Raw genomic sequence first — 27,706 nt, forward strand, 5'->3', positions numbered from 1 at the left:
CAGAGCAGCTGTGTCTGCCCTGGATCCTTGGCAGTGCCCAAGGCCAGGTTGGACAGGGCTTGGAGCAGCCTGGGACAGTGGAAGGTGTCTCTGCCCATCCTAGAGGACTGAACAAAATGATCTTTAAAGTCCTTCCAACCCAAGCCATTCCATAATTATTTAATTTTTTGGGGTGGAGAGTGGTTGCTGTGGAGCCCCTCACGGGTCAGTACCAGGCCTGGGTTGTTCAGTGTTCTTAGAAATTACCTGGACAAAAGGATGGGTAGAAAGTTACTCAGGTGAGGAGGAAAAAGGAGAAACTCCAGGAAAGTCTTAGCAGAGTGAGAGGACTCAGAATGATGGGTGTGCAGATTAAAAAAATTGCAATATGTAAAAAAATGAGGTGATTGTGCTGGTTATTCCTGCTGAGGATGGAGTGCTCAGAGTTGGGTAAATCCGTGAAAATCCAGCTCAGTTTTTCACAATAGGAATCTGAAAAGTCATTAAAATTTTAGAAACTGTTAAGAAACAAAAAAGTAAATAGTAAAAAAAAAACAAAACAAAACAAAACAAAAGGAAGAGCCTTTCTTTGGTTATTTTTCATGTCTCAGCCTCTCTGATCTGCCCCATCTCCAGTAAAGAAAAAGATGCAACTAGAAAGTGTTCCCAAAACATTCCAAGGAACAAAGATTGTCTGAATCTCTGATTTTAAAAATTATTTATTAAGGAGAAGGAAGTTGACACAGGTGTGTAAAATCCTGTGTTGTGTCTTCCCAAAAATCAGAAGGAAAAATAAAAACACTTTCCTGTGTAAGCCCATTTCTCTTCCATGAAGATTTGATGGCTGATGTAAAGTAAGAAAATCATATAAAATTAATGTATTTTCCACAGACTGGGAGCTCTGGGCAGTGTTTGCTGGGGGAGGTTCCCTGCCCTCCATGTGATGGGACATCCCTGTGCTCACATCCTGTGCACTCAGAAGATTCCCAGGAACAGCTCTGCCTAATTAACATCATAAATGTTTGATGATAAATGGCTTTGACTTATTTTCTCTGTGATCTCTAATTAGATCAAATGCTCCAGTATTGTTTTTTTTTTTTGCAAGGTAAAGATCACTTTGGGATGCAGGTGATCAGAAGTGACCCCACAACGGGGATGTGCTGCACAATGGGGGTGTTTATTTAATCAGAAATCTCTGCCTTGCTTGGCAGGGCAGAGTTTGTCCAGCAGCAATGCTGCTATTTTTATGCCCTCCTTTGGGATTTGCCAGTTGTCCTTTCTGATTATTTTCTGGAACAGAGCTTCAAGAACCCTTGCCTGGTCTATTTACTACTCCTGGTTTCTGTCTTTTCAGGTTTCTCCATCGCCAGCGGCGACAGAACCAACAAAACCCCGTCCTAAAAAAGGTTTGTTTGAAGATGTGATTGTGTTTCTTGGGCAGGTTGGTTTAAAGGTTTCTTCTGTAGTGTTTGCAGCTGTCTAGGAGGAAATAAATGTCCTCTGGGAAAAGGGGAGACTGTCTAGACTGTAATTTGCTGAGTACCAGTATTTTTCCAGGGTCTCTGTGAGCTCAGTGCTGTTCCTGGCTGACTTGCCATAGCCACAGCCTGTATCATGTTTGCTTATAATCTGAGAGAGTGTTTATTTTATTGTGTACTCACTTGTGGGGCTGCTAATGAGTTTGATACTCATTTATCCTCTCAAATAGTAACAGGTTTGTTTTGGGTCTTCAGAATGATGTCTTGCTCTGGAAATAATTTTGGGAAGCAAACATTCCATCTTGTGGGGTTTTTTTATGTCACATGTTCCAATTTTTGAAGTAAAAGTGATATCTAATCAGGCAGGTTGTGAGTTTAATTATAGTTTATTTGCTTTTGCTTGTTTCTTTTTAATAATGAAAATGTGTTAATTCACTCAGTGCAAATTGTTGGTTTTGAAGTCTTGGTTGAATCTGAACTGGAACAGGTACAATTTCTGTTGTTGGTTCCAAATGTTTGACCAATTCCTGCTGTTTTTGAGGGATCTGGTAAATTCTTCAGCTTCTTCTTTTCTGCTTTCCCTCATTCCTGAGGCAGGATTTGTCCTGACACACACAAAGTGTTCCCTTCTCTGTGCACTGCTCCCCTTCCAGCCCAGCTGTGCTCACTGCAGAGCTTCTGTGCCTACCTGAGCTGAGCTTTTGGGGTGGTTTTTGATAGATTCTCCTTTCTTGAGTGCACAATTCAGATTTTAATTAGGAATATTTCCTCCCAGTGCCAGAAGCAGTCCTCTTTTTGCCTTGCCTTTGCATTCAGGGACCCTCACTGGTGAGCACAGCCCTCTGGCCATTTTCTGCCCTGTCAGAGTATTCCTGATGGGGAATGGGATGGAGCCTGCCTTGGGATGATGCTGGCAGTAAAGAGGAGTTTGACTGGCAGCTGGGCACTGCAATGACATTCTGCAATGACAAACTGGGTTCTTTGTCCTGCATGAAGGCCTTGGGAAGCTGGAAAAACCCCTTTGCTTTTGGGGAGCTCAGGCCAACCTTGCATAATCCCAATTCCTGTAGAATTCCAGCCCTTGAGCAGAGTGTGGATGTCCTGGAGATGGGGCTTGGCTCAGCACAAGCCCAGGCCTCTTTGGGAGCTTGCCTGGAGCTGAGAAGATTGCTGCTGCTTCAGGCCTGCAGGAAAGTAAAAATAACTCCCAAATTTACTTTTATCTTGACCCTCAACTCTTTCAGAGCAATGATTGCTCTAAAATGACTCTAAATTGGTTACTTTGAGGCAATTAGTCTGACTTCCATGGAGGCACTGATGGGCTCCCTGGTGAGCTATTTCATCTCTATCCTTTCCTATAAAGGTTATGACTCCCATCTCCTCCTCCATAACCCCCACCCTGCTCTGCCTCCTTGTGCAATCCCATTTATTTGTGCCTCTGGATCTCCCTTTTACACTGACACAACCCTTGACTCCAAGTAAACCAGGATGATTTTAAAAAAAATCCTCTAGCCTGTGATTTTTGTAATTCTCTTTTCTGTCCTTTAAGGTAAATTGAGGCACCTCCAGGCCTGGCACACCTCGGGTTGCTCTGACTGAAATGCCTTCAAAGCCTTTGGGCTTTGCCATTTAATATTTGACTTCAGTGCAGCTGGGAAAGCTGATTTGAGCTGCCTGATCGTTAATCTCTGGGAAATGAGGGCAGCAAAAAGATTTGTACTTGGAGTGATGTAACAGTGTCCTCTGTGTGTGGGTGGGGGACTGGGGGCATGAAAAAGGGGAGGAGGGAGAACGAAAGGATGTTGGATATTTTTTGGTGGAATTTGGCAGGAAAGAGCAGCATCTATTTCCCATGACAGCTGTGGGGTTTTTTTTTTTAATAGAATATTTGTAGAACATCTTAATTAAATATTTCATCCCATTTTAGTTTGGCTGAGGAGAATTATGATGAACTTTAGGAGCCAGGCTACATCAGTGCTGTTTGAACAGAAAAGTGCTGCTAAACTTATTTTAAACTGGCATTTTAAACATTGAATGGCCACTTTCTGTTACAGTAAATTGCCATTTTATATTTGCATTGTGTTTTCAAGCAGGATAAAGCTTTAGTGTCAGTGTTTTCTGTGAAATGCAGAGACCATATGAACAGTTTGGTGTGGGTAAAATTCCTGCCCAAATAGAGCAATAATGGATGATGTGGTTGCACACAGGTGTAGCAGAGTGGGACCAAGCCCTTAACCATCCCAGTGCTGCATTCAACCTGTCCAGCTTGTCTGTCTTTGAACTGGGCAGGAGTGAGGCATTAAATGTGTGTTTCTGAGAATGGAGTCTCAAATTTGCCAAAAATCATGGGAATGACAAAATACACACCTGAGGTTTGTAGCTTTAACAGAAGGCCACGTTTTCAGCAATCCAGGTTTGATACATTGAACCTGAATTTTGGAGCTTCCCCTCACTGTTCCTTGCTTCCCACTGGATATATTGAACCTGAATTGAGGAGCTTCTCCTCACTGTTCCTTGTTTTCCACTGGATATATTGAACCTGAATTGAGGAGCTTCCCCTCACTGTTCCTTTCTTTCCATTGGATATATTGAACCTGAATTTTGGAGCTTCCCCTCACTGTTCCTTGCTTTCCATTGGATATATTGAACGTGAATTGAGTGGTTTCCCCTCACTGTTCCTTGCTTTCCATTGGATATATTGAACCTGAATTTTGTAGCTTTCCCCTCACTGTTCCTTGCTTTCCATTGGATATATTGAACCTGAATTTTGTAGCTTTCCCCTCACTGTTCCTTGCTTCCCACTGGATATATTGAACCTGAATTGAGGAGCTTCCCCTCCCTCTTCTTGCTTTCCTCCCATGATCCTGCCTGTGAGCCAAGTAAAGGTGGAACCTACAAGCAGAGTTTAGCAGCTGCATTGTTTGGCTCTTAGAAGGATAATGTTGAGTTTGGAGGTGGAATTTGTTCATGGAGTAGCTGATCCATCATGTGTGGCTGCCAAAGCCCTAAAGTTGGGATTTGGGAGGGTCTGGCCTGTGGGCAGGCCAGCCCTGAGGGCAGAGGATGAGTGTTCAGCAGGGTTCTGGAGCAGATGGGGTTGGTGGAATCAGGTCTGAAATCTCTCCATGCCATCATCTGAATTAACAGCATGGTGGAGGTGACTCCCTCCAGGTATCTGTGGCCACCCTTGGTGACAACTGTCCCTCAGCAGCTGACACAGGAGTGGCATTCATTATTTTGTCCTTTATCCCCTGTTGGGAGAGCTGCTCCCAAAATCAGTTCCCTTTGTAGCTCCATCCATAACTCTCCCTCTGTTGATCCCCAAGCAACTGAGGGTGGAATAAATAAATTCAAGCTCTGCTCCTTGAAGGGATAAGGAGTTAATGTCAGTGTGCTGAGGTGGGGTTTTAATCTTGCTCTTGCATTCTAAATTAATCAGATATTTTCCTATATGCTTTGCTGGTTTGGAATTGAGATAGGCTGTCTCCCATCTTCTCACTTTCTTTTTCCCACACAGGCAAATCAAATAATTTTATAGGATCTGATGGTACTGGAGTGGGGAATTGCTTTTACCAGCTTGTATTGTTGATTTTTATGGAACATAACTCAAATTTATTTCCCTTTATTGTGGAAAAAATGTTTAGAAAGTAAGTTCTGAGCTCGTGTTTATCTAATAACAGTTCAGAGGTTAATGGGACAATTTTAAATGCATTTGGATTTCTACATGAATATGAGACCTCAGACTTTCTGAGATGCACTGATGGTGTTTTAATGACAAGGTAGAATCCTAAATATGTACACAGTATAATAAACTCACTGAAGCAAAATTGATTTTGCTTGAATCACTGGGAAGAACTTGTCCTAAAAATCCATTAATCTGTCAAGAATGAGAATTCTGAATTGTCATCAACCACCTCTACACTTACCACAGGAAGGGTCAGGTAAATCATTTTCAAAATGAAAACCCTGTAAAACTATTAGCAGACATCAAGTGTTCTCCTGGGCCTGGGCATTGGGGTATTTTTTGGGGTATGTTTTTTCTAGGGTTTGAAGGAAGGATTTAAATGTGACCTTTGGCAAAGTGCTCTGGCTTTTGTTGCTTTCCATTTATCAACCACAAGCTTGGCCTAATATCCAGTGACAGGTTTTGGATGCTGCAGGCTTTTGGTTAACAAAACATTTGGGGACATGAAATGAAAAGTATCATATAAATGGATATATTACAATGCACTGCTTGGCCTGTTGGGTGGTGGCTCTGGTTAGGAGGTGCCAATAAACAGTCTCAAAATGTGGCTGTTAATAATGCTAATAAATAATAATGCAATAAATAATAATAAATAATGCTCAGATTATGCAGAAAGAGGTAAGTGGCTTTTGATGAGCTGTCCTGTCTCTCTCTGGGTGGCTCCTGCTTGTGCAGATGAACCAGTGGGGATCCCTCCTGCTCCTGCAGATGTTCTGAGGGATTCTGTGAGTATTTAATCTGAAGAGCAGGAACTCTCCACCCCGTGGAGTCGATTCCATGCACTTGCAGTGCTGATCATTTCTGAATTTCTGCTACAGTTTCTTAAATCAATATAAATCCATTCTTTGAGCTGGCTTCAAAGCTGCCTTTGAACTTGTAAGAGTGAGGCTGCCTGAGAAATCCAGATAAAAACAACCCCCTTGAGTTAAATTAATTAATACTTCTAAGTGTGTCAGAAAGAAAAGGCCTTAGTGGGAATGTCATGGTCGGAGGGAGCCAATCCAGCCCTTATCTGTCCATACCCATTCCCTTCCATTTGGCCACATGCAAGCCAAGATCTTTTAGTGCATTTGAACCCCCAACCTTGTGGGAAGAAATTGGTTCCTAAATAAGATAGATTAGTTGGTAATTACATCATTGTTTTATGTAAGAGACTTGGGTACTTCCATCTCGCCGATAAGTGGGGAGCAGCGAGTGCTGTGTGTGATGCTCAGGATCTGATGCAGCTGCTAGTTTGGAGTAGTGAGATTAAAAAATGGATTATCATTTCTGGGTAATTAAATTCTATAATATCCTTCACTTCATCCTCTTCTCCCCAGAACAACAGCCCAGTAATCCCTGCACTGCAAAGAACTGGTAATATTTAAATTGGAATGTGCTAGCACAGCTCTGCCCTCTTGTGTGTGTATATTAATATCTGTGCTGAGAGGAGCAGGGAATCCTTTGCAGGCAGCACAGCAGGGAACATTTTAGAGGCAGTTTTTAGAACAGGTAAATTCATTTTTGAAGCTTCTTTGAAAGTCCTTGGTGCCAGGCAAGTGTCTTCTGATTTTGAAGCCAGCTGCTGCCTATTGCTTCACACCACAACAGAAGCCTTCAGCTGCAGTTTATTGGCATGCTGCATACAGATAAAATAGCATCTCCTGGTGGGAATTTAAAAATAATTCTGTAAAAATAGCAAGTGACAAATTTAGGAAGGGTGGGATTCATCTCTCTGCACTGAGACGTCTCTGATGCAGAGCAAGTCTCAGCAGATCACCCGTGTTCCATGTGTAGTCAGTGCAAAGGGCATCTGTGCCATTCCCTGACCTGCTCCCACCTGTGCTGGGATGAATCCATCCCTTCCTAAGGATGCCTCTTCCTTGGAGACCAAGGCAACTCACTCATATCTTCATTTTCAGACACTTGAAGGAGATGCAGCTCACTCAAGAGTCAGAATTCCCAATGTCTGTGCAGCTGGAATTTGGGCATTTGAGTCTTTGGTGACAGAATCACCTGTTACACTTAGCCCAGCTCTCCAACAGCATCTGTGGCACAGGAATGACAGGACATGTTGAGCAAGGAGCAGCTCACTGAAGGTTTTTTGAATAAAAAATATCTCCATTCACTCCTTGCAGGGCTTGTCCCCTTCACTGCCAACGCTTCCAGATGCATTACACACACTGCAAGTCCTGGGATTTTGTCACTGGTTTATTCATAATTCTCAATAATTTCATCCCCTGCCTGACTGTGATTCATTTTTATACTTCTAATTAGAAGGAGGCAGGGTGTGCTTCTGTGGCTGTGTAATTAAAGAGTGTATCATTAACACATTTGAGCAGTAGGGAAGAGTGAAGGTACACAGCAAATGCTCATCCTGGGGTAGGCTGGGATTTCCCTCCTGGAAAACTTCATCTTGAGGCAATGAGGCTGGAAGAACTCAAAGTATAGGGTCTTGTGTAGGGAGTATTGAAATGTTTGCAAGACCAGCTTCTATATTTTTTTGTGTAAATATATCTATGTTCTTATAATATTCCTTCAATGTAACATTCTTTGGCAGTGGATGAAGTGAGGACAGGTTCTAGGTGCTATTCCTTATGGAATGGGAAATTTCAAAGACTGATGTGGCTGGATTCTGGTCCTCTCCATGCTGGAATTTTATTTTGCTTTCTAAAGGAAAAGCTTTTCTTACAAATGCCTTACAACTATTTTAGTTTCAATTTTCATGTAAAATACCTCATGCTGTAGACAGAAAAAGACTAAGCATAGGAATTAAAGCCAGAGGAGGGATTAGAACTGGAAATCCCCAAACTACTTTGCTCCTGATGCTGGAATTAATGAGAAGCTGGTTATTCTGGGAATGCCTGCAGCCACTTTGTGGGGGAAATATCTCTCATGCCAGTGTTGCTGTGGGAGGAGGTGGTGAGGAGCCAGCAGTATCTCAGACCACCTGTGCTGTTCATGAGGGATTTTATTGCCATGCCTTTGCCATGGTGTGCTCAGCTGCCCAAATCTGGGAACACACACCCAGAGAGGGCTCAGACCCCTCCTTGCCTACAAGAGCACAAGGCAGCAAGCAGGACATAGTTTGAACAGAGGAGAGTTGGGGTGTCATGCCAGCACTTGGATCCTTGAGTATCTCCAGGTGTGGTGTCTGCATCCTCAGGGACTTGAGAACTGCCATATAAAGTAGCCTGGTTTTTGGTTTTTCCCCCTGTTTTTTGGTTTTCCTCTGTTCTGAGCACATCTCTGCTCAGCAGTCAGCACTGATGGTCAGAATTGGCTCATGGAGAGCAAACAGACTTTCAATTCTCATTTTTCAGAAAAACCATGCTTTTTCAAATTTCTTTTTAAAGGTATTTGTTACTAAACCTCTCTCCAGCGTTATTTGTTTGAATCAAATTTTAGACTTGAATTGAGCATTATCAGGCTTGATATAAACTTTTTATGGAGTGATGATCAGGATCATGTACTTGTGTTAAAGATGTGTGCAAATCTCACCTCCCCAGATGGACTCAGGACTGCCCAGTGATATCTCAGCAGCTCCTGCTGCTATCAGAGATTTCCCAGTGACCAAACTGGTTCTGCCCTGGGAGCCTCACTGTTACTGGGAGGTCCAGGGGGATGACAAGTGTGTGTTTATTTACAGATCATCCCACTTCACCTTCAGGTTGAACTTGAGCAGCATGTAGTAGAACACAATTAAATAAATCAATTCTATTTATATGGCAAGTTAATTGAATAATCAGGGTATTAATTTCATAAAGGAAACAATCTTTCTTTGGAGTAACTCAGAACTGTAAATGTCTTAAATCAGAAAAAAACCCCACAAATCTTGAGTAAGCAACTCAATGAGATTTATGCAGTGCATAGTAGCAAGAGAGAATGCCCCTTCTTCCCCATGCCCTGGAGCATAAATCAGATTTAAGATACAATGTTGAAGTCTTTCATCTATCCCTGGCTAATTTTCCTGCAGGGGGAGGTGGAGAGTCAGAAATGTTGCTCTTTTTTTGTTGTTTAAACCGCTGTTTTGCAGGCTCCTTCCATCTTTCCCTGCACCTCGTGGAGCTATTAAACCGTGGGAGGCAGCTCCGGGGATGAGTTACAGCTCCAGCCAGCACCGGGCTCTGTGTGATGAGTTTTATTAACCCCAGCTGACTGTAAATAACCTGCAGCCACACAGCTTTAGGGCTTGATTTAAAGGTGCTCCAGCAACAACTTACAAACAGGAAAACACAGGGAAAAGGGATTAAACAGAGAATTGCTGCAGTGTAAAGCTGGTCCTTTTTTTGTTGTTGTTTATATCCATTTTAGAGGGATTTGTGCATACAAACACCTCTATTCTCACATATATTCCCTCACACGTGGTGAGTGAAATACAGCTCGTAGAGCCTCTTCTGAGTGCTGGGATTTGGGGTTATTTTTCATTATTACTGAGTTTTGAATACATTAACAGCTCCATTTTCAAGCTCCAAGGATGGATCTGGGCGTAGGAAGAGCAATGTTCCTGTGCTAGTTTTCTTTCAAAGCTCTAATGTATTTATACTGCCACAGTCTCAGTAAGAGTCTGAGGAAGGAAGAGGATTTCTTGTCAAATTTGGCTCTGCTAGAAATTTGTAGGATGCTCTTCTCACACCGAGGCAGTCTGTTAGTTTTAAATCTTGATAAGAAGATTGATATTAGAGCTTACAAATGCTTTCTCTCCATTATCATACCTTGTTTCAGAAAATCCAATTCCCTGCAGAGCTGTTGGAGTGTGTGCCCTTTATTTTAATGTAATTTTTGCCCAGAAGATGCTCATTCCCTCCCTGATACTGGATTTCCAAATGGGAGTGGAATTTCTGGCGTTGGCAGCTTGTGGAGCTCAAGGCAAAAAGGAGACAGCACAGATGGGCTCATCCTCCCTGTCCATGTTTATTTAAATGGATAGGAGAGCACAGAGCTGTATCTGGGCTCTAACCACAGCTATGGCTGCACCTTCCCCAGGCTCTGGGAGTGGCAGTGATGGTGATCCTGGCAGGAATGTCAGCACACACCACGGGAGGCTGGGCTGGGAGTGTGGGATGGGGCCGGTGCTGCTCCCACACAATTCCATGTGCTGCCTCTCAGATGTGGATGCTGTCCTGCAGGGACAGCTGGGTTGTCTTGGTGCCATTGGGAGTTTGCCATTAAGGCAATGACCAGGATGACTTGGGAGTGGGGATTCAATGTCCAAACCCATCCAGTCCTGTTGTGTGTCCCAGTGAGCCTGGCCTGGTGATGGGAGCTGAGAACCTGCATCTCTCTTTGCCACAGCCCTGCTGCTGCTCTGACTTCTACAGAGCAAGGTGCTGTGGTTTGAAACTGCCATTGGGCAGGGATGGATGGGATATTGGGAAGGAATTCCTGGCTGTGAGGGTGGGCAGGCCCTGGCACAGGGTGCCCAGAGCAGCTGTGGCTGCCCCTGCATCCCTGGAAGTGCCCAAGGCCAGGCTGGATGGGGCTTCAAGATTAAGATGGTTGTGGCTCTGGAGAGGTGTATAAATAATTTCCATTAATTCTTTCTGCATCTGAATAGAGCACAGAGCTGGTAATAATCCTTTACTTCCAACAGCCATTTTTGGGGGCATCAGATATGTTCTTGTGTCAAATTTAATAATGAATTTAGACATAGATATTGACTTTGAGGGTGGGCAGGCCCTGGCAGAGGGTGCCCAGAGCAGCTGTGGCTGCCCCTGCATCCCTGGCAGTGCCCAAGGCCAGGCTGGACAGGGCTGGGAGCACCCTGGGACAGTGGAAGGTGTCCCTGCCATGGCAGGGGAGTGGGACTTGATTATCTTTAAGGTCCTTCCAACCCAAGCCATCCTGGGATTCTGGATCACTTTATGATGTTCTTTTGTGCTTCTCCTGCCTCAATATCAAAATGTCACAATAGAGAATTGAGGCACTGCCTGGGTGTTTGTTAGTTTTGAAAATATCTCTGTTCTTGGATGATGCTGTTTTGCACCATGGAATTTTGAATTAGAATTTGGAAAGGGACAGCTGAATCCTGTTGGAAAACCTATCCCACATATGGGGTACCTTCCACAATGGATCCAGGCTGTGGCTCAGGAAGTTACTGCAGAATAAAAAAATTAAAAATACTTCTATTTAACTGCCTTTGTAAAGCTTTTCTGTCCTCTCTTTGTGCTGTATGTTATGTGTGCTTTAGGTTATTGGGGATTTTGGGCCATAACAAGTTCTTCTTGTGACTCCCTGAGTCTTTTGCCCCTTTGCTGCTCTTGCTCAGGTTGGGTTCAGAGCTGGAAGGGGTGAACTGGGGCTTGGACCCTTTCCAATGATCTGGATTGGAAGGAGGACTGGGCTCTGAACTGGTTTTTTCTCTCTGAGATGACTAAAAGTTTTTCTTGAGCCACTTCTTCCTGCTGGTGCTTTAGCAATCATTTCCCCCATGAAATCTCATAGGAGCTTCTGGGGCCTTTTTTCCCCCCTCTTATTTTTACAGCAATTTAAAGCTCTTTTATTAAAGCTAAACCTCACTGTTTGATAGTTCATCCCTAAGCTATAATTACCCAATATGAAGATGCAAGCACAAAATAATTACCTAGGGAGGTTTACACAAAAGGGAATAACTCATTATTATTTTTTTCCAGTCCTCTGAGAAAATCTATAAGAGGAGGAATAAAGGGAAGAGTGATGATAGAGCAGCACAGATACAAACCTGATGATCTTACTGTGATTCTGTCAGGGTTTCTGCTCCAGTGGTTTCCTTAAAGGAGCATTGTCAGAAAGAAAAATCACCTTGCTGGAAGTGGCTCGTGCAATCAATCACTGGCCAGCGAGGGGATCAGATGGATTCCCTTTTGAATTCAATCAAAACACACTTCAAAGGCATTTAATCATATTTTTGGTGGCTGACTCCCCGTCACAGGACTTTTGTAGTCCCACAAAAGAGAGGCTGAAAGACAATTATGCAAGTTATAAACTCTTTTTGATGTAGATACCAAGTTCTTTGATGATTGTGTTTTCCTGGGCTGGCCTTTGGGCAGATTGATTTACAGCAAATAATGGCTTTTTGTTTCTTCACTGCTAGAAGGATCTAAGCCACACTTTTCCAACCTGTGCAGTGCCTGGGATTATTGCTAGAGGTGACAAAGAAAAGTGTGTCTTCATCCAGCAGTGACATAGGAGAAAATCCTGAAGGTCCACATATTGAAGAAGGTGTTTTATTCCCTTTATCTGGAGCTAGAGACCCAAATTAACAGGCATTTGTATTTCCATTTTCTTCAGGAGAATGCAGTGACCCATTGCACTGTGACAGCCCTTATCAGCAGGCTGAGGGAGCAAACCTGAGGGAGATAAATCCACCAGGAGCAGGTATCCACTGCTTTGTGGGAAAGCAGGAATGCACATTAAGTGGTTGAGGCTCTGGAGAGGTGTATAAATAATTTCCATTAATTCTTTCTGCATCTGAATAGAGCACAGAGCCTGGTAACAATCCTTTACTTCCCACAGCCATTTCTGGGGGGATATGTTCCTGTGTCAAATTTAACCATGAATTTTGTCATAGATTTTGAAAAACATCAGAATTGTTGGTCTGCTTTCAATTTGCTTGTCTTAGGGAGAAAGAAGAAAAAAAGGGATTTGTGTCTCCTCAGTCAATTGTTGCTATTTCCAAATGAATTTTAGGAGCATAAAATCTCCCTGTTTCCCAATCACAGAGTTTTCCTCAGCTCACAGGTGCATCCCTGGGGAAGCAGAGCTGGTTTATCTGCAGATGTCAGCAGTGCTCACTCCTGGGGCTCACAGTGCCTTTTCATTTCTTCATTTTCTCTCCATCCCAGCACTTTTAGGCGACTCCTTGGGTTTTCCCCTTCCCCTGTTGTTGTGCTCAGCCCTCAGTCTGATGTTCAGCATTTCTTCCTTCCCATCCCTGCTCCCAGCAGGCGTTTCCATGGTGTGGGAGTGGAGTACAACATCCTTCTTGTCTCATAAGTGTGAAAAAGCTCTTTCCTTCAGGAATTAAACAAGCAATCCTCCATCCCCTCTCTGGTGTGCTGGCATCTTATCTTAGCCCACAACACTGGTGTATATTTTAACCTTTAATGGCACTTTTTACCTTCCCAGTAAGGCATGAACAGATGGTTGGAGACCTGTGGGGTGTGTCTGGAGTTCTTTTGACTATTCCTCATTTCAGGCAGCTGCAGGATTTTCTAATTTGAGGCTGTATTAATAGGCACAAAATGGTGAAGGATACTTCAGTTAGTGGAATGTAGATGGGTACATAGAGTTTGCAGTGTCTGTCTTTAAATCCATACTTACAGAAGAAGGTGGGAAGTGCCCAGGTGGGTCAGGTTTGGTGTTTTATATCAGATAGTGGCACCAGGAGATGCCAGGCAGGAAGGGCACACGAGTCCAGCTGCTTTTACAGAATCCCAGGCTGGTTTGGGTTGGAAGGGTCCTTAAACCCATCTGATCCCACCCCCTGCCACTGGACCAGGGTGCTCCAAGCCCCATCCAGGCTGGCCTTGGACACTTCCAGGGATGGGACAGAGCATTTCCAGCACCCCCAGGTGCTGTGTTGTCTGTCACACCCTGGCACTGGCAATAACCTGCACAGGGAAGTAATTACAGTGTGTCAGTGAATTTGGTAGCCCCTGAATGGGCTTCAGATGTGAAACATTGGAGTTTCAATCAGTTAGTGGCTATTTAGGCAGCCTCTTGGCTCTTCCCTTCATCCTCTCACTCTAAGAAGGACAAATGGGAAACATAAAGCTATCAGAAATCAATTAATCTGATCTGGGAACATGCTTATTAAAATGCTTTACTTACAAAGATCTGGATACTCCACAGCAGAGCAGAATTTGGGAATGTGTGGATCCCTGATCTGTGCATTTCTGTGAGCTTAGCCTGTTTGCATTACTCTTTTGTTTGGATTACTCTTTTGTGTGTTTGGATTACTTTTTTGTTTGGACTGCAAGCTTTCTATTTGTTTTAGGGTAGTTGAACCTTCTTTAGAAGCTATTTGACCTTAAATTGCTAGTGTGCACATTTAATTCTCAGCTCTAATATAAATCTAGATGGATATTCTGGAATTTAAGAAAGAAAAACCAAGAAAATGAGAATGGCTTTGTGAAATGTTTTCCAAATTCAACAGCTGAAGGATGTTGGATTTAGAAGCTCTAAGTGAAACTGGACTTGATGTGGATTATGGGGGGAGAGCCTGGTGTGCTCTGGAAACCAAGAAAATGAGAATGGCTTTGTGAAATGTTTTCCCTAAAGGATGTTGGATTTAGGAGCTCTAAATGAAACTGAAGTTGATGTGGGTTATGGGGGGAGAGCCTGGTGTGCTCCAGAACCCAAGAAAATGAGAATGGCTTTGTGAAATATTTTCCAAATTCAAAACCTAAAGGGTGTTGGATTTAGGAGCTCTAAGAGAAACTGGACTTGATGTGGGTTATGGGGGGAGAGCCTGGTGTTCTCCAGAAACCAAGAAAAGGAGAAGGGCTTTGTGAAATGTTTTCCCTAAAGGATGTTGGATTTAGGAGCTCTAACTGAAACTGGACTTGATGTGGGTTATGAGGAAGAGCCTGGTGTGCTCCAGAAGCAATTAAAGCTCAGCCATTCCAAAAGATAATTACATTTGGCACCAGCCCTTCCCCCTGCAGGGTTTCTTCTTCCTCACCTCTGATGGCAAAGGGGCCCTGGGCTCCCCAGTGTCACCTTCTGCTCTGTGCTGCTGGAGCTGGGCCAGCATGTCCGGGGGTGCCTCTGCTCCCTCCAAAGGGCTGCAGGAGGTGTCCCTGTGCTGTGTCCCTGTGCCGTGTCCCTGTGCTGTGTCCCCTTGCTGTGTCCCTGTGCTGTGTCCCTGTGCTGCAGGAGGTGTCCCTGTGCTGTGTCCCTGTGCTGTGTCCCTGGGCTGTGTCCCCGTGCTGTGTCCCTGTGCTGTGTCCCTGTGCTGTGTCCCTGTGCCGTGTCCCTGTGCTGCAGGAAGTGTCCCTGTGCTGTGTCCTGTGCTGTGTCCCTGTGCTGCAGGTGTCCCTGTGCTGTGTCCCTGTGCTGCAGGAGGTGTCCCTGTGCTGTGTCCCTGTGCTGTGTCCCTGTGCTGCAGGAGGTGTCCCTGTGCTGTGTCCCTGTGCCGTGTCCCTGTGCTGCAGGAGGTGTCCCCGTGCTGTGTCCCCGTGCTGTGTCCCTGTGCTGTGTCCCTGTGCTGTGTCCCTGTGCTGCAGGAGGTGTCCCTGTGCTGTGTCCCTGTGCTGTGTCCCTGTGCTGCAGGAGGTGTCCCTGTGCTGTGTCCCTGTGCTGTGTCCCTGTGCTGTGTCCCTGTGCTGTGTCCCTGTGCTGTGTCCCTGTGCTGTGTCCCTGTGCCGTGTCCCTGTGCTGTGTCCCTGTGCTGTGTCCTGTGCCGTGTCCCTGTGCTGTGTCCCCTTGCTGTGTCCCTGTGCTGCAAGAGGTGTCCCTGTGCTGTGTCCCTGTGCCGTGTCCCTGTGCTGTGTCCCTGTGCTGTGTCCCCGTGCTGCAGGAGGTGTCCCTGTGCTGTGTCCCTGTGCTGTGTCCCCCCAGCCCTGCCCCAGCCCTCGCCCGCCTTTGCCTCTGCGCTCGCTCGTGTCACAATATTGACTTGCAAACACGGGGCTTTTGGGCCAGTTGCTATGGTTACCCCTCAGAATGGAGACTCCAGTCGCAGGCAATGCATTCTCAGCCTTAATGAAATGCACAGCAGTGTGTTCAGCTTGTAAACCCGACGTGGATATCGCTAAGCAACATCCATCCGTGATTTGCCATAATTACTGCTGCCAGCTCTGCACCATTGAAATGCTGGAGCACAAGGCTTCCTCCTCCTCTGCATCAAATGTTTTTCTGCAGTAGCTTCAGTCTCTCAGACCTGTGATGTTTCCTAGTCCCTTCACAGATTCAGTGAACTCAGTTTGACCTTTTGAAATTATTCACACCTTCAGACCCCATCTCTCCAATCTCTTTTTGTGTTTATCTACTGTTTCCTGCTCATTCAGTCCCAGAAATTCATCTTAAAGACCTTTGATTCTTTTGCCCTAGATTCAAAATGTGAATCCAACTCATTTCCTCTTGTGTATTTGAAAAGATGCAATTCCTCCAACCAGTGTTGAATTAAAATGCCTGTGTGGAGCTGTTTACTCCAGGATCTGCTCCAGGAGGAGCTGATGCCTCAAGTCTTTTAGAATCCCAGACTGGTTTGAGTTGGAAGGGACCTTAAAACCCATCTTGTTCCAACCCTGTGCTGTGGGCAGGGACACCTCACAGTAGACCACCTTCCAGGAGGTGGAAGTTTTCAGCTTAGAGCTTTTATTTAGTGTCTATCCTGAACAAGGTGTTTTATCCACGAATTTAAGAAGTAGAATAAAACCAGACCTTATTTAGAAGTCCACACTCCAGCCTTCAAGTCAAATCATTAATTGCAATTGCAGTTCTTGAATTCCTTGCCTTGTGCAGGCAGTTGGGGTGGTTGGGACTGTCTCTCCCAGATTCTCTGCTGCTCAGTCTGATTCCTTGTTCTGTGAATATTTTCCCTGTACAGCCCCAGAGCTGCCAATCCTAGAGAGGAAGAACTGGTTGATTTATCTGCTCTACGTCCGCAGAGACTATGAGGAGTGTAAGGTAAGAGCTGCCTCCAGAATGTGGGGATTATTTCACTGATGTCATGACAAAACAGTTTTCTTGACAGTTTCCCAACCACCCTCTGTCCTGACTTCTTGTGGAATAAGGGGATCAAGAGAAAACACGAGTAAAATGACTTCAGTGGTCTCCAGTCCTTGGCTGCCTTCAGGATCTGAGGATGCAGCTCTCTGGAGCAGTCTGGGAGCTCAGGATGTCACTGGGAGGGGAAAATGGAACAAACTGCAGACCTCTGTTGTTCCAAGTGATGGATAGGCTTTTCCAAACTGATAATAACACAGTTCCACAGTGCAGGTTTCTTTATGGTACTACAGGGACGCTATGAAAACACTTCAGTTGAGGGAAACATTACTACCAAGTGTAAATAAAAAACATCCTGGTTACTCTTGAGCAAAATTCTTTCATTTTACACATGGTCCATGGCATGCTGTAATTCATCTTGGGCTTGGTGAGCAGCTTAGAACTGGTTGCCTGGAATTATAATGGGAAGTGGACTAAGAAAATGGCAATTTTTATTTAACAGAGTGTTTTTCTGATAAAATGAGCGCAAGAAGATGATGCACCCATGGGCAGGAGGAGGGGACAAGAGTTGCCATTCTGATTCTGGCATGTGCAGCAAAGATCTGAATCTTTTTGGTTACTGAAACACCAGGACTTGGTCGGGACTTGCCTCTGCTGGAGAGACCTTGGAGGTGCTTAGGAAATGGGCAGGCTGGAGGAATTTCATTTAGCTCTTAATTAACAGAGCCAGGGAGTTGTATCATTACAGTAATTTCCTCTCAGATCTTGGTTTGCATAGATAGAAACACAAGCTGGACTTGCCCTCAAACCAGAAAATTGTTTCCCCTTTTTTGTGGTCTGACTGGAGTTTCTTGGTGTGATTCTGTGTGTTGATTGTTTCTGTGATGGGATGTGGAATCACAGAGTACAGAAAAAAAAAATATGTGCAGCTCAGGAAAGCAGAGAAAATAACAAATGGATGATGTAAAGGCAACACTGATGTCTCCATGTCTTCATCAGTCATGGAAGCAAGGAAATAGCAGGGGAAAATCGAGAGAAGACAGCTAATAAATACTCCTCTGCTTGGCAGGCCAGCTTTCCTTTTCTCAGAGCTCACAAAAAAGTGATTTTGCAGTAAAACTGGAAGATTCCAGGATGGCTTGGGTGTTGTTAAAATCCATCAGTTTAGTCTGAGTAAGAAACAAATGACCTGTTGTGTTCATTAATTTTGGTCTTTCCCGCTCAGTGCTTTGAAATGCTCCCTCTCTAACAGAGTTTAAAATCTCCCATAGTTTTCAATGAACTAAAAGGCCATTAAAAACTGTTTATTTACTGACATCAACTCCCCAAAGTGAAGGCATTAAAATGATTTTGACCCTTTCAATGCTGCTTGAGCAAAGGCAGCCAGGCAGACATCCCTGAGAGTCTGCAGCTGCAGCATCCCCTGGGATGACACAGAGACTGCTTGGTCTCCTGCCAGTTGTGTCTAAATTCTGTCATCAGCACCTTAAATAAACTTGGGGGAAGAAATCTGGGATTTGAGATCATATTCCTCAGCTGAGGGCCTTTTGCTGTGGGACTTTTTAGGGTTTATAGAATTAATCAGATTTCTCTAAAAGATAGCTCTCTATTGCCCTCTCTTGCTCTGAGAATCCAGGTTTATGTAGATGGAACAATCCAGAGTATGTGAATTGAGGACATGTTGGTTATTTCTGAGTACAGTGGTTTATAATCATGCACTTTGTAAAGAGTTACATAGATAAATTAGCAGGTACAGGTGAGAGAAGAGCAGCTCAGGCCTGTTCTTCCTTTTCCTTCAATAAGAACTTTCCTTCTCTATGGTAACTTCTCAATTAATATCTTCTCAAGAATAACTTTCTCAGTAATAGTTTTCCTCCCATGTGCTGTATTTGAGGTTCAGTTTTCAGGTCCTTCACTTCTGTTCCTCTCAGAGGCAGGGGCTGCTGGTACTGGCCATACACATCTGAAATGCCAGATAAGCACCAGGTGACTCAGAAATTACTCTTACCCCTGTGTTCTTCCACTTCTGCACAAAAGGGGAGTCTCAGAGCAGAAATTATGCTCTTGATTCCAAAGGATGTGACTATGGAATATATCCAGACTGCAGCCACCCCACCCCAAACTGGGAGCTGTGTGGATAAAGCCAGAAAGAATTTACATTTTCATCAGGGTTTTTTTTCCCTGTTCACTCCTCATTTGTTCTTTTGGCTTTCATTCAGTCAGCTGCACTTGCTCCAGTTCAATTTATTTCTTCACAAAGGGCCTGGAGTAGATACCCTTATCAGCAGAGGATGCTTTGAGAGATGCCTCCTGGTGTTTTCCCCAGGTAGTACCTAGTTATCTTTGGGAATAGGAATGAACAGAGCAATACTGAAAGGGCCACAGTGTTCCTGGCACAGAGCTCTGTTGTGTGCACTGTGTGGTTGTCCCAGTCGTGGTCCAGTGCCCTTGTTAGAGCTGGGGTTGTGGTTTTTGTGACTGGAACCAAATCTCTGGAATCAACTTTGTTAAATTGATGTGAGCTTACAATTTTGTCCTTCCAGGCTGTCATCAAAGAGCAGCTCCAGGAGTCCCAAGGGCTCTGTGAATATGCTGTCTATGTCCAAGGTATGTATGAAAATCTTTTTGCTAAAGCAGGTCACCCCTGATTTGAGATACAGAGAACAATGCAGGGGATAGGTGAGGGACACATAGATTTTTTATGTCAAAATACATTTTTTCCTCTCTGCTTGCTCCATTTACTATTGAAATTAGGGATTTTCACATGAAATGGGCTGATTAAATTTCCTGTTTTCTCTCTATTTGTCATCAGTTCTTCTTTGGGTTATGGGTTCCAGGCCTTCAGTGTGTTGCTGTGTGTTTGATTCTGTTACAGATGCATGTTTCCTGTTTGTTACCCACTCCAGGTGATCATTGTCTCTCTCCTTGCTCTAAGGATGGCATTCCTCTTCCTGCCCTGCCCTCTGGCCCCTAAAAAATGGCTCCCAAAATGTGACATTGCAATTCCAAATGCCATGATGGGGGACAGTGGAGATTTGCTGGCAGGGACATGCTGCAGCCTGGAGAGGCTGGGCAGGGGGGAAATCCAGGTTGCATCTGTACAAGCCACTGGCCAAGGTTTAAAGCTTAAAGCTTTTGTTCTGAGCCCTGAATTTCCCCAGGCACACAGAGTCCTGCCCTCAGACACAAAACTGTGGGTGCTGCAGGAGGGACAAACAGCAGAGGAGCACTGATGTGATAGATGTGTGCTCCCCCTTCTTTCCCTGCATTCAGAGGCACGTTTTTCCTGCTGAGAATGGATTCATTTGCCTGCTCTATGTTGTTTTACAGCTTTGATATTTCGCTTGGAGGGGAGGATTCAAGAATCTCTTGAACTTTTCCAGACATGTTCCATTCTGAACCCTCGAAGTGCTGACAACCTCAAGCAGGTGGCACGATCCCTGTGAGTGGTGTTTTATTTGTTGTTGCTCTTGGCTGTGCCACCCAGGACCTTCCATGCTTTATTTTTCTCTTAGGCTGCTTAATTCCAGACATGTTTCCTCCTTATCAACACTTGGCTTGGCTTCCAGAAGCGTGGGTTGTTCTTTAAGCAGAATCTCTGTTATCTGCCTGGCTGCTCTTGTATTTTCTCTTTCTTTGGGCTTCAGGCAGAAAGGTGATCCTGATTTCAAGGTCCAGAGCTACAGGTGCTGACCTGACCCTACAGATCCTTTTCTGTTGCTGAAGGTTGTGTCAGGCACCTGTCTCTTTCCTTGGAGACAAAAGCAGGTTGCAGAGCCTGGGCATTCATTCCTTACATCCCCACTAGTGTCAGGATGGATGACCTTGGTCCCCAGAGGGAGCAGTGCTGAGATTGTAAACTTCTCCTGCAGATTTCTGGAGATACAGCAAATAAGATAATTTCTCACTGGCAAAGGTGATAGTGGCTGCACAGCAGGGTCTGAAAACAGGAAAGACATAAGAATTGCAATCCTTTTGCAGGTTTCTCCTGGGGAAGCATAAGGCTGCCATTGAAGTGTACAATGAAGCAGCAAAACTCGATGAGAAGGACTGGGTGAGTGTTCAGGGGATTGCAGATCTTTGTAATAGCTGCAAACTTGTCCCAAACCATGGTGAGCTCACACTGCCTGTGGTCTGAGCTTGGTTTGGATCACAGGAACCAAATCCCATGCCCTGGGGCAAATCCCTGGCTTGGGGCACAGAGAATTGAGCAGTGTGTTGGAACTTGGCCAAGGATCAATTTTAACATAACCACATCTGTGCTTTAAGGGAAATATGGGGAGAGTTTGGAAACCTCAGGTATTAAAACTTGCTTGAGTAATTGGGAAAGCTTTTGTAATGCAAAACATCACTGAAAATACAGAAGCAGTGATTAAATGAGCTCTTCTGAATAAAAAGGCAAAAAGAGTGGAAGAACATTGCAAAGAGAAAGGTGTGACAGTGGGTGAGGGAGAGGCCATGCCTTGCAGCTTCTGCAGGTGCCTGTTTTGCCTGCAGAAGTGTTTTAAAGTAGGCTTGCAATGTGTGAGCTCATTCCTTTGTTTGTCAGTACATCCAAAATTCAGGATACAAGGATAGCTTTGGTGTTATCCAAATTCCCCTGTGCCAGACAACTCAGAAACCTTTTGTATCACAAGTCTTTTTTCCACCTGCATTTCCAATGCTTGGCATGCTTGTAACCCTATTTACAACCCAGCAGGCAGATGCCAGTGGGTATTTTGATTAGTTATTCCCCATTCCTGGCTCAGCACTGGAAGCAGAATCAGACTCTGCTCTTCCCTCATTCTGCAGTCTGCAGCAGCCTGGAGTCACTGATTCAGTTCTGCACAGCTGGAGAGGCTGCATGGAGGAAAACAGGTTGATGGGGAAGTGAGAGAGTTTCCAAAGGTCAAGGCTGTCTAAGCTGATGAATCAGTGAAATGCTCACCAGAATAAAATAAGAAATTGGGAGAACCTTGCTTTTCTCAAATTGGGAAGGTGCCTTGTGTGTTAAACTGTGGGTGAGGAGTTAGGGGCAGGGATGCTCCCTACAGACCAGAGTGTTTAGGATCCCTAAGGGATCTCCCTACCCAGTGCAAAATTGTTTAGGATACCAGAGGGATGTCAGATATTCCAGTGCTCAAGTTGTGTTTTGGAAAATGAGGCACATCTTCCAGTTTTGTCCAGCTGGGTTGGACACTGTGCATATCCTACTGATGTACAGCCAAACTGAGTCACCCATGAGGGCAGCAAGTTTTACAGGGTGGCACCACAATGAAGAAACCAGTCTGTGCTCCTTGTTCTCTGAAAACAAAATGTCTGATGTCTCAAAAGAGCTTTGTCATTTCTGTGGTTTTTGTCTCAGAGGACTGTAATGTTTTGTGTACAACCCCACTTAAGCTCTGTGGGTGCCTGAAGTAACTGGAATTTATAGGTTTTCTTGCTCTGAAAAGCAAGAACAGTGTGGGCAGTCAGGGCTGTCTTCCTCTGGGTCAGAGTTGTCAGATTTTATTTCATTCCTTGTGCTGATTTGGCTTTTTTTCATGCAGGAGATCAGCCACAACCTGGGTGTGTGCTACATGTACCTGAAACACTTCAACAAGGTAATGTCAGTGGGAAGCAAGGAAGCATCCCAGAAATTTCAGTGTCTTTGATAGCTTGAAATGGATCATTTGCAGCAAGAGGCTTCAAGAAAGTTTTTTGCTTCAGTGTTTTGTTTTTGGGAGCAAAGGTTTGTGAGCTGTCTCTGTTCCCATTTGTGTGTTGAATTTCTTTGAGTCAGCTGCAAGTCATTGAGGTTGTGTAAAGGGAGATCACCCTGTGGCAGGGCCAGAGGCTTTTTCTGAAATCTAAGATTTTTCAGAGAACATTTTTGGTTTTAAAGGGAATGTTTGAGAAACCTCAAACTAGACAGAAAATGGGCTGTGCTCCAGTAAGAGCTGCTTCTGTGTCTGAGCCCTTTAAAGGCAGACCCAGGAACACTGCTGGCTTTGTAGGAGCAGCAATCCAGCTCCATCCTCTTGAAGCAAGAGAAGGGTGATGGTAAAACCCCAAACCATTTCCCCAGCTCAGACTGATGCATCTCATTTTCCTGCAGGAAACCTCAGCTCCCTGGGTCTGGCAGGACTCAGAGGGAAGGAGTTATGGGGTTGTTTGCTGGGGGTGCAGCAGCTCCTTTTTTCCTCCAAGGGAAGGTTTTGCTCCTGTGTCTGAAGCTCCTTTTGAACTACACCTGGAGTTAGTACAGGAGTTTTGGAGATTGAAATGCAGTTTTATTCCCAGGTCTGAGTGTGCCAGTCCCAGTTCCTCACTTAACCATTCCCTGAGTGCTGGTGGTGAGCACTGAGCTGTCTCTGATCCAGCTGCTCTAAGGGAAAAACAGCATTTAGACCCTTTTTGTTCCCAGTTTGGCCCAGCCCCTCCCTGCTGCTCTTGCTGCTGGGTGCTGTGTTCCTTGCAGCAAAGCCCAGCTGTGCTCCCTGTTTGAGGCATCCCTGTGCAAAACCAGCCTGGGAGTGTGGGTTCACACTTGGGATTTGTTGTCTGCACCAACACCTTCCAAACTGGGACCTGCTCACACCTCCCCTGAGATTTTCACTTCCCCACTGCTGGAATAAGCATTTTAAGGAAGAACAAGCTGCAAAGTATCAGTTCAGCCAACAAATCCAGAGCGTCCCTCAAGCCAAACAAACTCAAATCCAGGAGCAGGCCCGTGCTCATCTCCTCCTTGGGAGGCAAATGCCTCCTGCTTGGCTTGAAGGTGTTGCCTTTTACTGCCCCTAAAAGCAGGTGGCTGCTGGTGCAGAGCTTGTTCCAAGGATTAGCTGGGCTGGGGTTTGTGTTCTCCAGGTGCAGGGGATGTTTGTTGGCTGTTCTCCTTGCCTGGCTGTTGGGGATTACTCATGGCTGTTGCTTTGCTGAGGGCTCTGGAATCATTTATTATTTCTTTCTTCTCTGTGGTTGTGTTTTTAGGCACGAGACCAGCTCAACCATGCCCTGGAGCTCAACAGACACGACCTGACCTACATGATGCTGGGCAAAATTCACCTCTTGGAGGGGGAGATGGATAAAGCCATTGAAGTATATAAGAAAGCTGTAGAGTAAGAAATATCCCTTTTTTTCCATCTGCCCATTCCCATCCTATGCCAGGAGAAAATTGATTGGTGTCCCAGATCTGAATTGAGGCCATGATTAAAAAGCTAATGGTAATTACAGGGGCTCTGAGCAGAGCTGGCACTTCCAAGCACTTCAGCTGTCTCTGCTCCTGCTGACAGTGTGGCAGGGAACAAGGGAGCTCTTGGAAGGGCTGCCAGAAAAAATTGGAATAACAAATGCATGGAGATGCCTGGGAGCAAAGTGATCCAAAACTGACTTCATCCATGCCAAAGGTTTATCTCCCAAAACAATGTAACCCTGACTGCCCCCCCAAAATCCCTGCCTGGGGTCACTTGCTGCTTTCCCTCAGAGCAGTTTGTGGCTGAGGGAGATGTGCTGGGCACAGGGAGCTTCTCCCACCCCATCACTGCTCCTCAGTGCCCACCTATCCCTGTTTTAGGGCATTCCCAAGCCTTGCCAGTGCTTTCAAATGCAGCTTTTCCATGGAGGCCAGCACTGGACAGAAAATCAGGAGTGTGTTGGGAGGCAGGGGGGGTGTTGATGCAGTGTTTCCTTACATGTCTGCCCTCACTGCTGCCTGAGGGTAGGTGGGGCTGGGCAGGCTTTTGGACTAATCTAGAATGTTTATTACGTAAATAATCCTTGCTAAGCATCTTACCAGGTTTATATTCTTATCCTGGTGCTCCCCTGCCCTCCTTTCTTCTTCATTCCTGTTTATTCCTGGGGTTTTTTTTTTGTTCTCATCTGCCTATGACATTTTTCTTGCTGTTTCCAGCTCCAGGACACTCTGTTATTCCTTGTATTCCACCAGGCACAGGTGGTTTTGTTGTGGTTGAAGTTTAGAGGTGCCAGTGTGAGTGTGCAGATCAGATTTGTTTAAGTCTTGCTAGCAGGGAATTAAAAACTGACTCCTGTTGGGGTGAATGAGACCACAAATTGTGTCTCTCTCTGCTTTGTCCTTTTTTGTTGTGGTTTCCATCCTATTTATTTGTAATCTTTTTATAAGGTGAATTAAAATTCTGATGAGGAGTGTGTAGAATCCATCAGGAATGCTGAGGATTGCCTGCCCTACATGGCCCAAGAGGCTTAGGATGGATGGATTTACAGGGTGGTTTATGAGAGACAATGGAAAATCTCATTTTGTATTTCCAGGTCACTGATTCAGACTCACTTTGAAGCTTAACAAAACCACATTATCTTATTATGTGTCCAGATGTATTTCACAGAGCTTTCTGCCTTCCCACCAATCCCCAGAAGATATTTGGGTAGCTGAGGTGTGATGTTATTCAAAGGAAGTCCCCATGATGGCAGTTCTAATACTTGTTTTTAGTAATTACAATTTAATTTCCTGGATTGATCCAACAATAATGTAGCATCAGAATTCCATGTTCTGTTTTTTACCCTGTTCTGGAAGGGCTGAAAAACAAACTCAGGCTTTTATATTCCAGGTTTTCTCCAGAAAACACAGACCTGCTCACAGCCCTGGGCCTACTGTACCTGCAGGTAATAAATGCTGTTACTGTTACAAAAACTTAATTATTTTCAGTATAACCCTGTTGGATTTTTTATAGAGTTAATTTCTGTCCACCTTCCCATTGCTTGCACATGCTTCTCTACAGACTGAATTTAACAGGACAGAACTTGCTTTTCTGTGTCTTGCCTTTGCTGCTAAAAGCAAGCTGATTCCCTGGAGCAGAGCCAGAGCAGGAATTCTGTTTGGCAACAGCCCTAACTCTGTTATAAATCCTCCAAGTATAACAAAACATAACTAGTCATTACCTTGCTTCTGCAGCAGGAGTTATCCTGAAAAAGCAGCCATGAAATTGTGAGTGTTAATGCACCATAAAGGAAAATCAGAATCAATTTAAATAACAAAGGTGTGCTTATCCTTGTGTCTGTGCAATGGATGGGAAGGGCTGGATTATTCCAGAAGCTGGCTTCCCAAAGAGTGAACAAGCAAAGAAGAATAGGCAGTAGTGCCTGAGAGGAGGAGGAGGCCCCCAAGCTGCTCTGAGGGTGCTCTGGAGCCAGGCTGGCAGAGCTGGGGGTGCTCACCTGGACCAGAGGAGGCTCCAGGAGAGCTCAGAGCCCCTGGCAGGGCCTGAAGGGGCTCCAGGAGAGCTGGAGAGGGACTGGGGACAAGGGATGGAGGGACAGGACACAGGGAATGGCTCCCACTGCCATTGGGCAGGGATGGATGGGATATTAAGGAGAAATTCCTCCCTGTGAGGGTGGGCAGGCCCTGGCACAGGGTGCCCAGAGCAGCTGTGGCTGCCCCTGGATCCCTGGCAGTGCCCAAGGTGAGGCTGGACAGGGCTTGGAGCACCCTGGGACAGTGGAAGGTGTCCCTGCCCATGGCAGGGAATGAGATGAGCTTTAGGTGAACTCAGTTGAAGCCACAGAATCACAGGATGGCTTGGAAGGGACCTTGGAGCTTGTCTAGTTCCAATCTATAGCATTTAAGTGTTCCCAAGCTCTCACATGCTTATGTATGGCCACAGTGATGCCCTGTAACACCTTCAGGCCATGGGAAGGGAAGGGAAGTGCCCTGAGCAGGAGAGCCCTGGGCAGTGAGGAGTTTGTGGTGAGGCAATTGGGGATGTGCAGAGTACAGGTTGTAGCCTGTGTTCTGGGATAGAGAAAGGAGCACAGACCTGTGAACCCAGAGCTCATTTGTGGTTGGGTCAGAACAGTGAATCCAGCCAAGTGAAATTCTTAGAATCTGTTCTGTGAATTATCAAACAGGAACATGTGTGTGTAATGGGAGCACTGTACAACTCACTTTTCTGACTGAACCAGAAATCCTGGTGCCCACAAACCCTGTATTCTCCTTCTTAACTCCTCTTATTCCTGAATTTGTGATGCTTATGTACTTCTTTTCCCAGGCTGGGGAGTACCAGAAGGCTTTTGAACACCTTGGAAATGTGCTTACCTACGACCCAGGCAACTACAAGGTATGGTGAGGAGTGGAAATGACCCAGCTGAGCCATGAGGGGACACCTCCTCCTAAAGCCAGTTCCACTGTCAGAGTTCTGCCATCTGCATCTGGGGCCTGGAGAGGCTGGAAAGGATCCTGCCCAGAGAGCTTTTTGTGAAATCCATTTCTGGGATGTTTCCCTGGGTAGGGAGTTGGGTGTGTGTGGAGGTAGGGAAAGGGAAGGAGGCAGAATATGGGATATTCAATTGATCCCTTTGGTTTTTAATCTGAAGTTGCACCAATGCCAGGTGGAATTTACTTTGGAAGGAAGATCTTCTGGATTTTAAAAATCCCTGCAGAGCTGTGCCAGGTCCCTTGTGATATTGCATTTTATTATTCTCCCATCTGCTGATAGCCTGTGCTTCCAGCTGCTGTGTGTATTTCCTTGGCTCTGGCCTGGAGAGCTGAGCTTGGTGTCTTGAGTTCCATTCCTCATTGTGGAACTGCTTCCCTTTTTAGGGCTGTCACTTAATTTCTCTCCTTTTTTTCCCTGCTGGCGATGCAGAGCATTGAAATGTGTGGTTGACAAACATGAGTTGTTGTTAAAACACCTTTACACTTAGGAATTTTACTTGTCACTGTGAAATCTTAAAAAGGACTTAACTAGTGTGGTTTAAATATAGTGTGTTGTACTCACTTCCTTTTTTTTCCCCATGCATATTCCCATTAATTTGCAGTATCAGCCAGTCACTGTGAACTAGGAGAGCTTTGCTGCATGTCTTGCTTGAGTACATTTTACTCCCCACTTAACTTGCTCCAGAGCTATTTCTATCTGTGCTTGGTTGTAAAAGGAATCTATTA

At 45.1% G+C, this 27,706-nt stretch overlaps 1 protein-coding gene across 2 annotated transcripts in view; it reads left to right on the plus strand.

The window, feature by feature from the left end:
* Nucleotides 1-27,706, plus strand: part of BBS4 (Bardet-Biedl syndrome 4) — a 37,518-nt gene that overhangs the window by 549 nt on the left and 9,263 nt on the right. Inside the window, exons 2-10 of one of the 2 annotated variants that reach the window (XM_058033157.1) lie at nt 1,334-1,385; nt 16,715-16,794; nt 19,377-19,440; nt 20,164-20,275; nt 20,815-20,887; nt 22,362-22,415; nt 23,785-23,912; nt 25,377-25,431; nt 26,814-26,882. In XM_058033157.1, coding sequence (XP_057889140.1) covers nt 1,334-1,385; nt 16,715-16,794; nt 19,377-19,440; nt 20,164-20,275; nt 20,815-20,887; nt 22,362-22,415; nt 23,785-23,912; nt 25,377-25,431; nt 26,814-26,882 — 687 coding nt within the window. Of the gene's footprint in view, nt 1-1,225; nt 1,386-16,714; nt 16,795-19,376; nt 19,441-20,163; nt 20,276-20,814; nt 20,888-22,361; nt 22,416-23,784; nt 23,913-25,376; nt 25,432-26,813; nt 26,883-27,706 lie in introns of those variants that run through there. The other variant, XM_058033155.1, reaches the window with a different exon arrangement.

The sequence above is a fragment of the Melospiza georgiana genome, chromosome 13, assembly GCF_028018845.1.
Source record: "Melospiza georgiana isolate bMelGeo1 chromosome 13, bMelGeo1.pri, whole genome shotgun sequence".
NCBI classification, from domain to species: domain Eukaryota; kingdom Metazoa; phylum Chordata; class Aves; order Passeriformes; family Passerellidae; genus Melospiza; species Melospiza georgiana.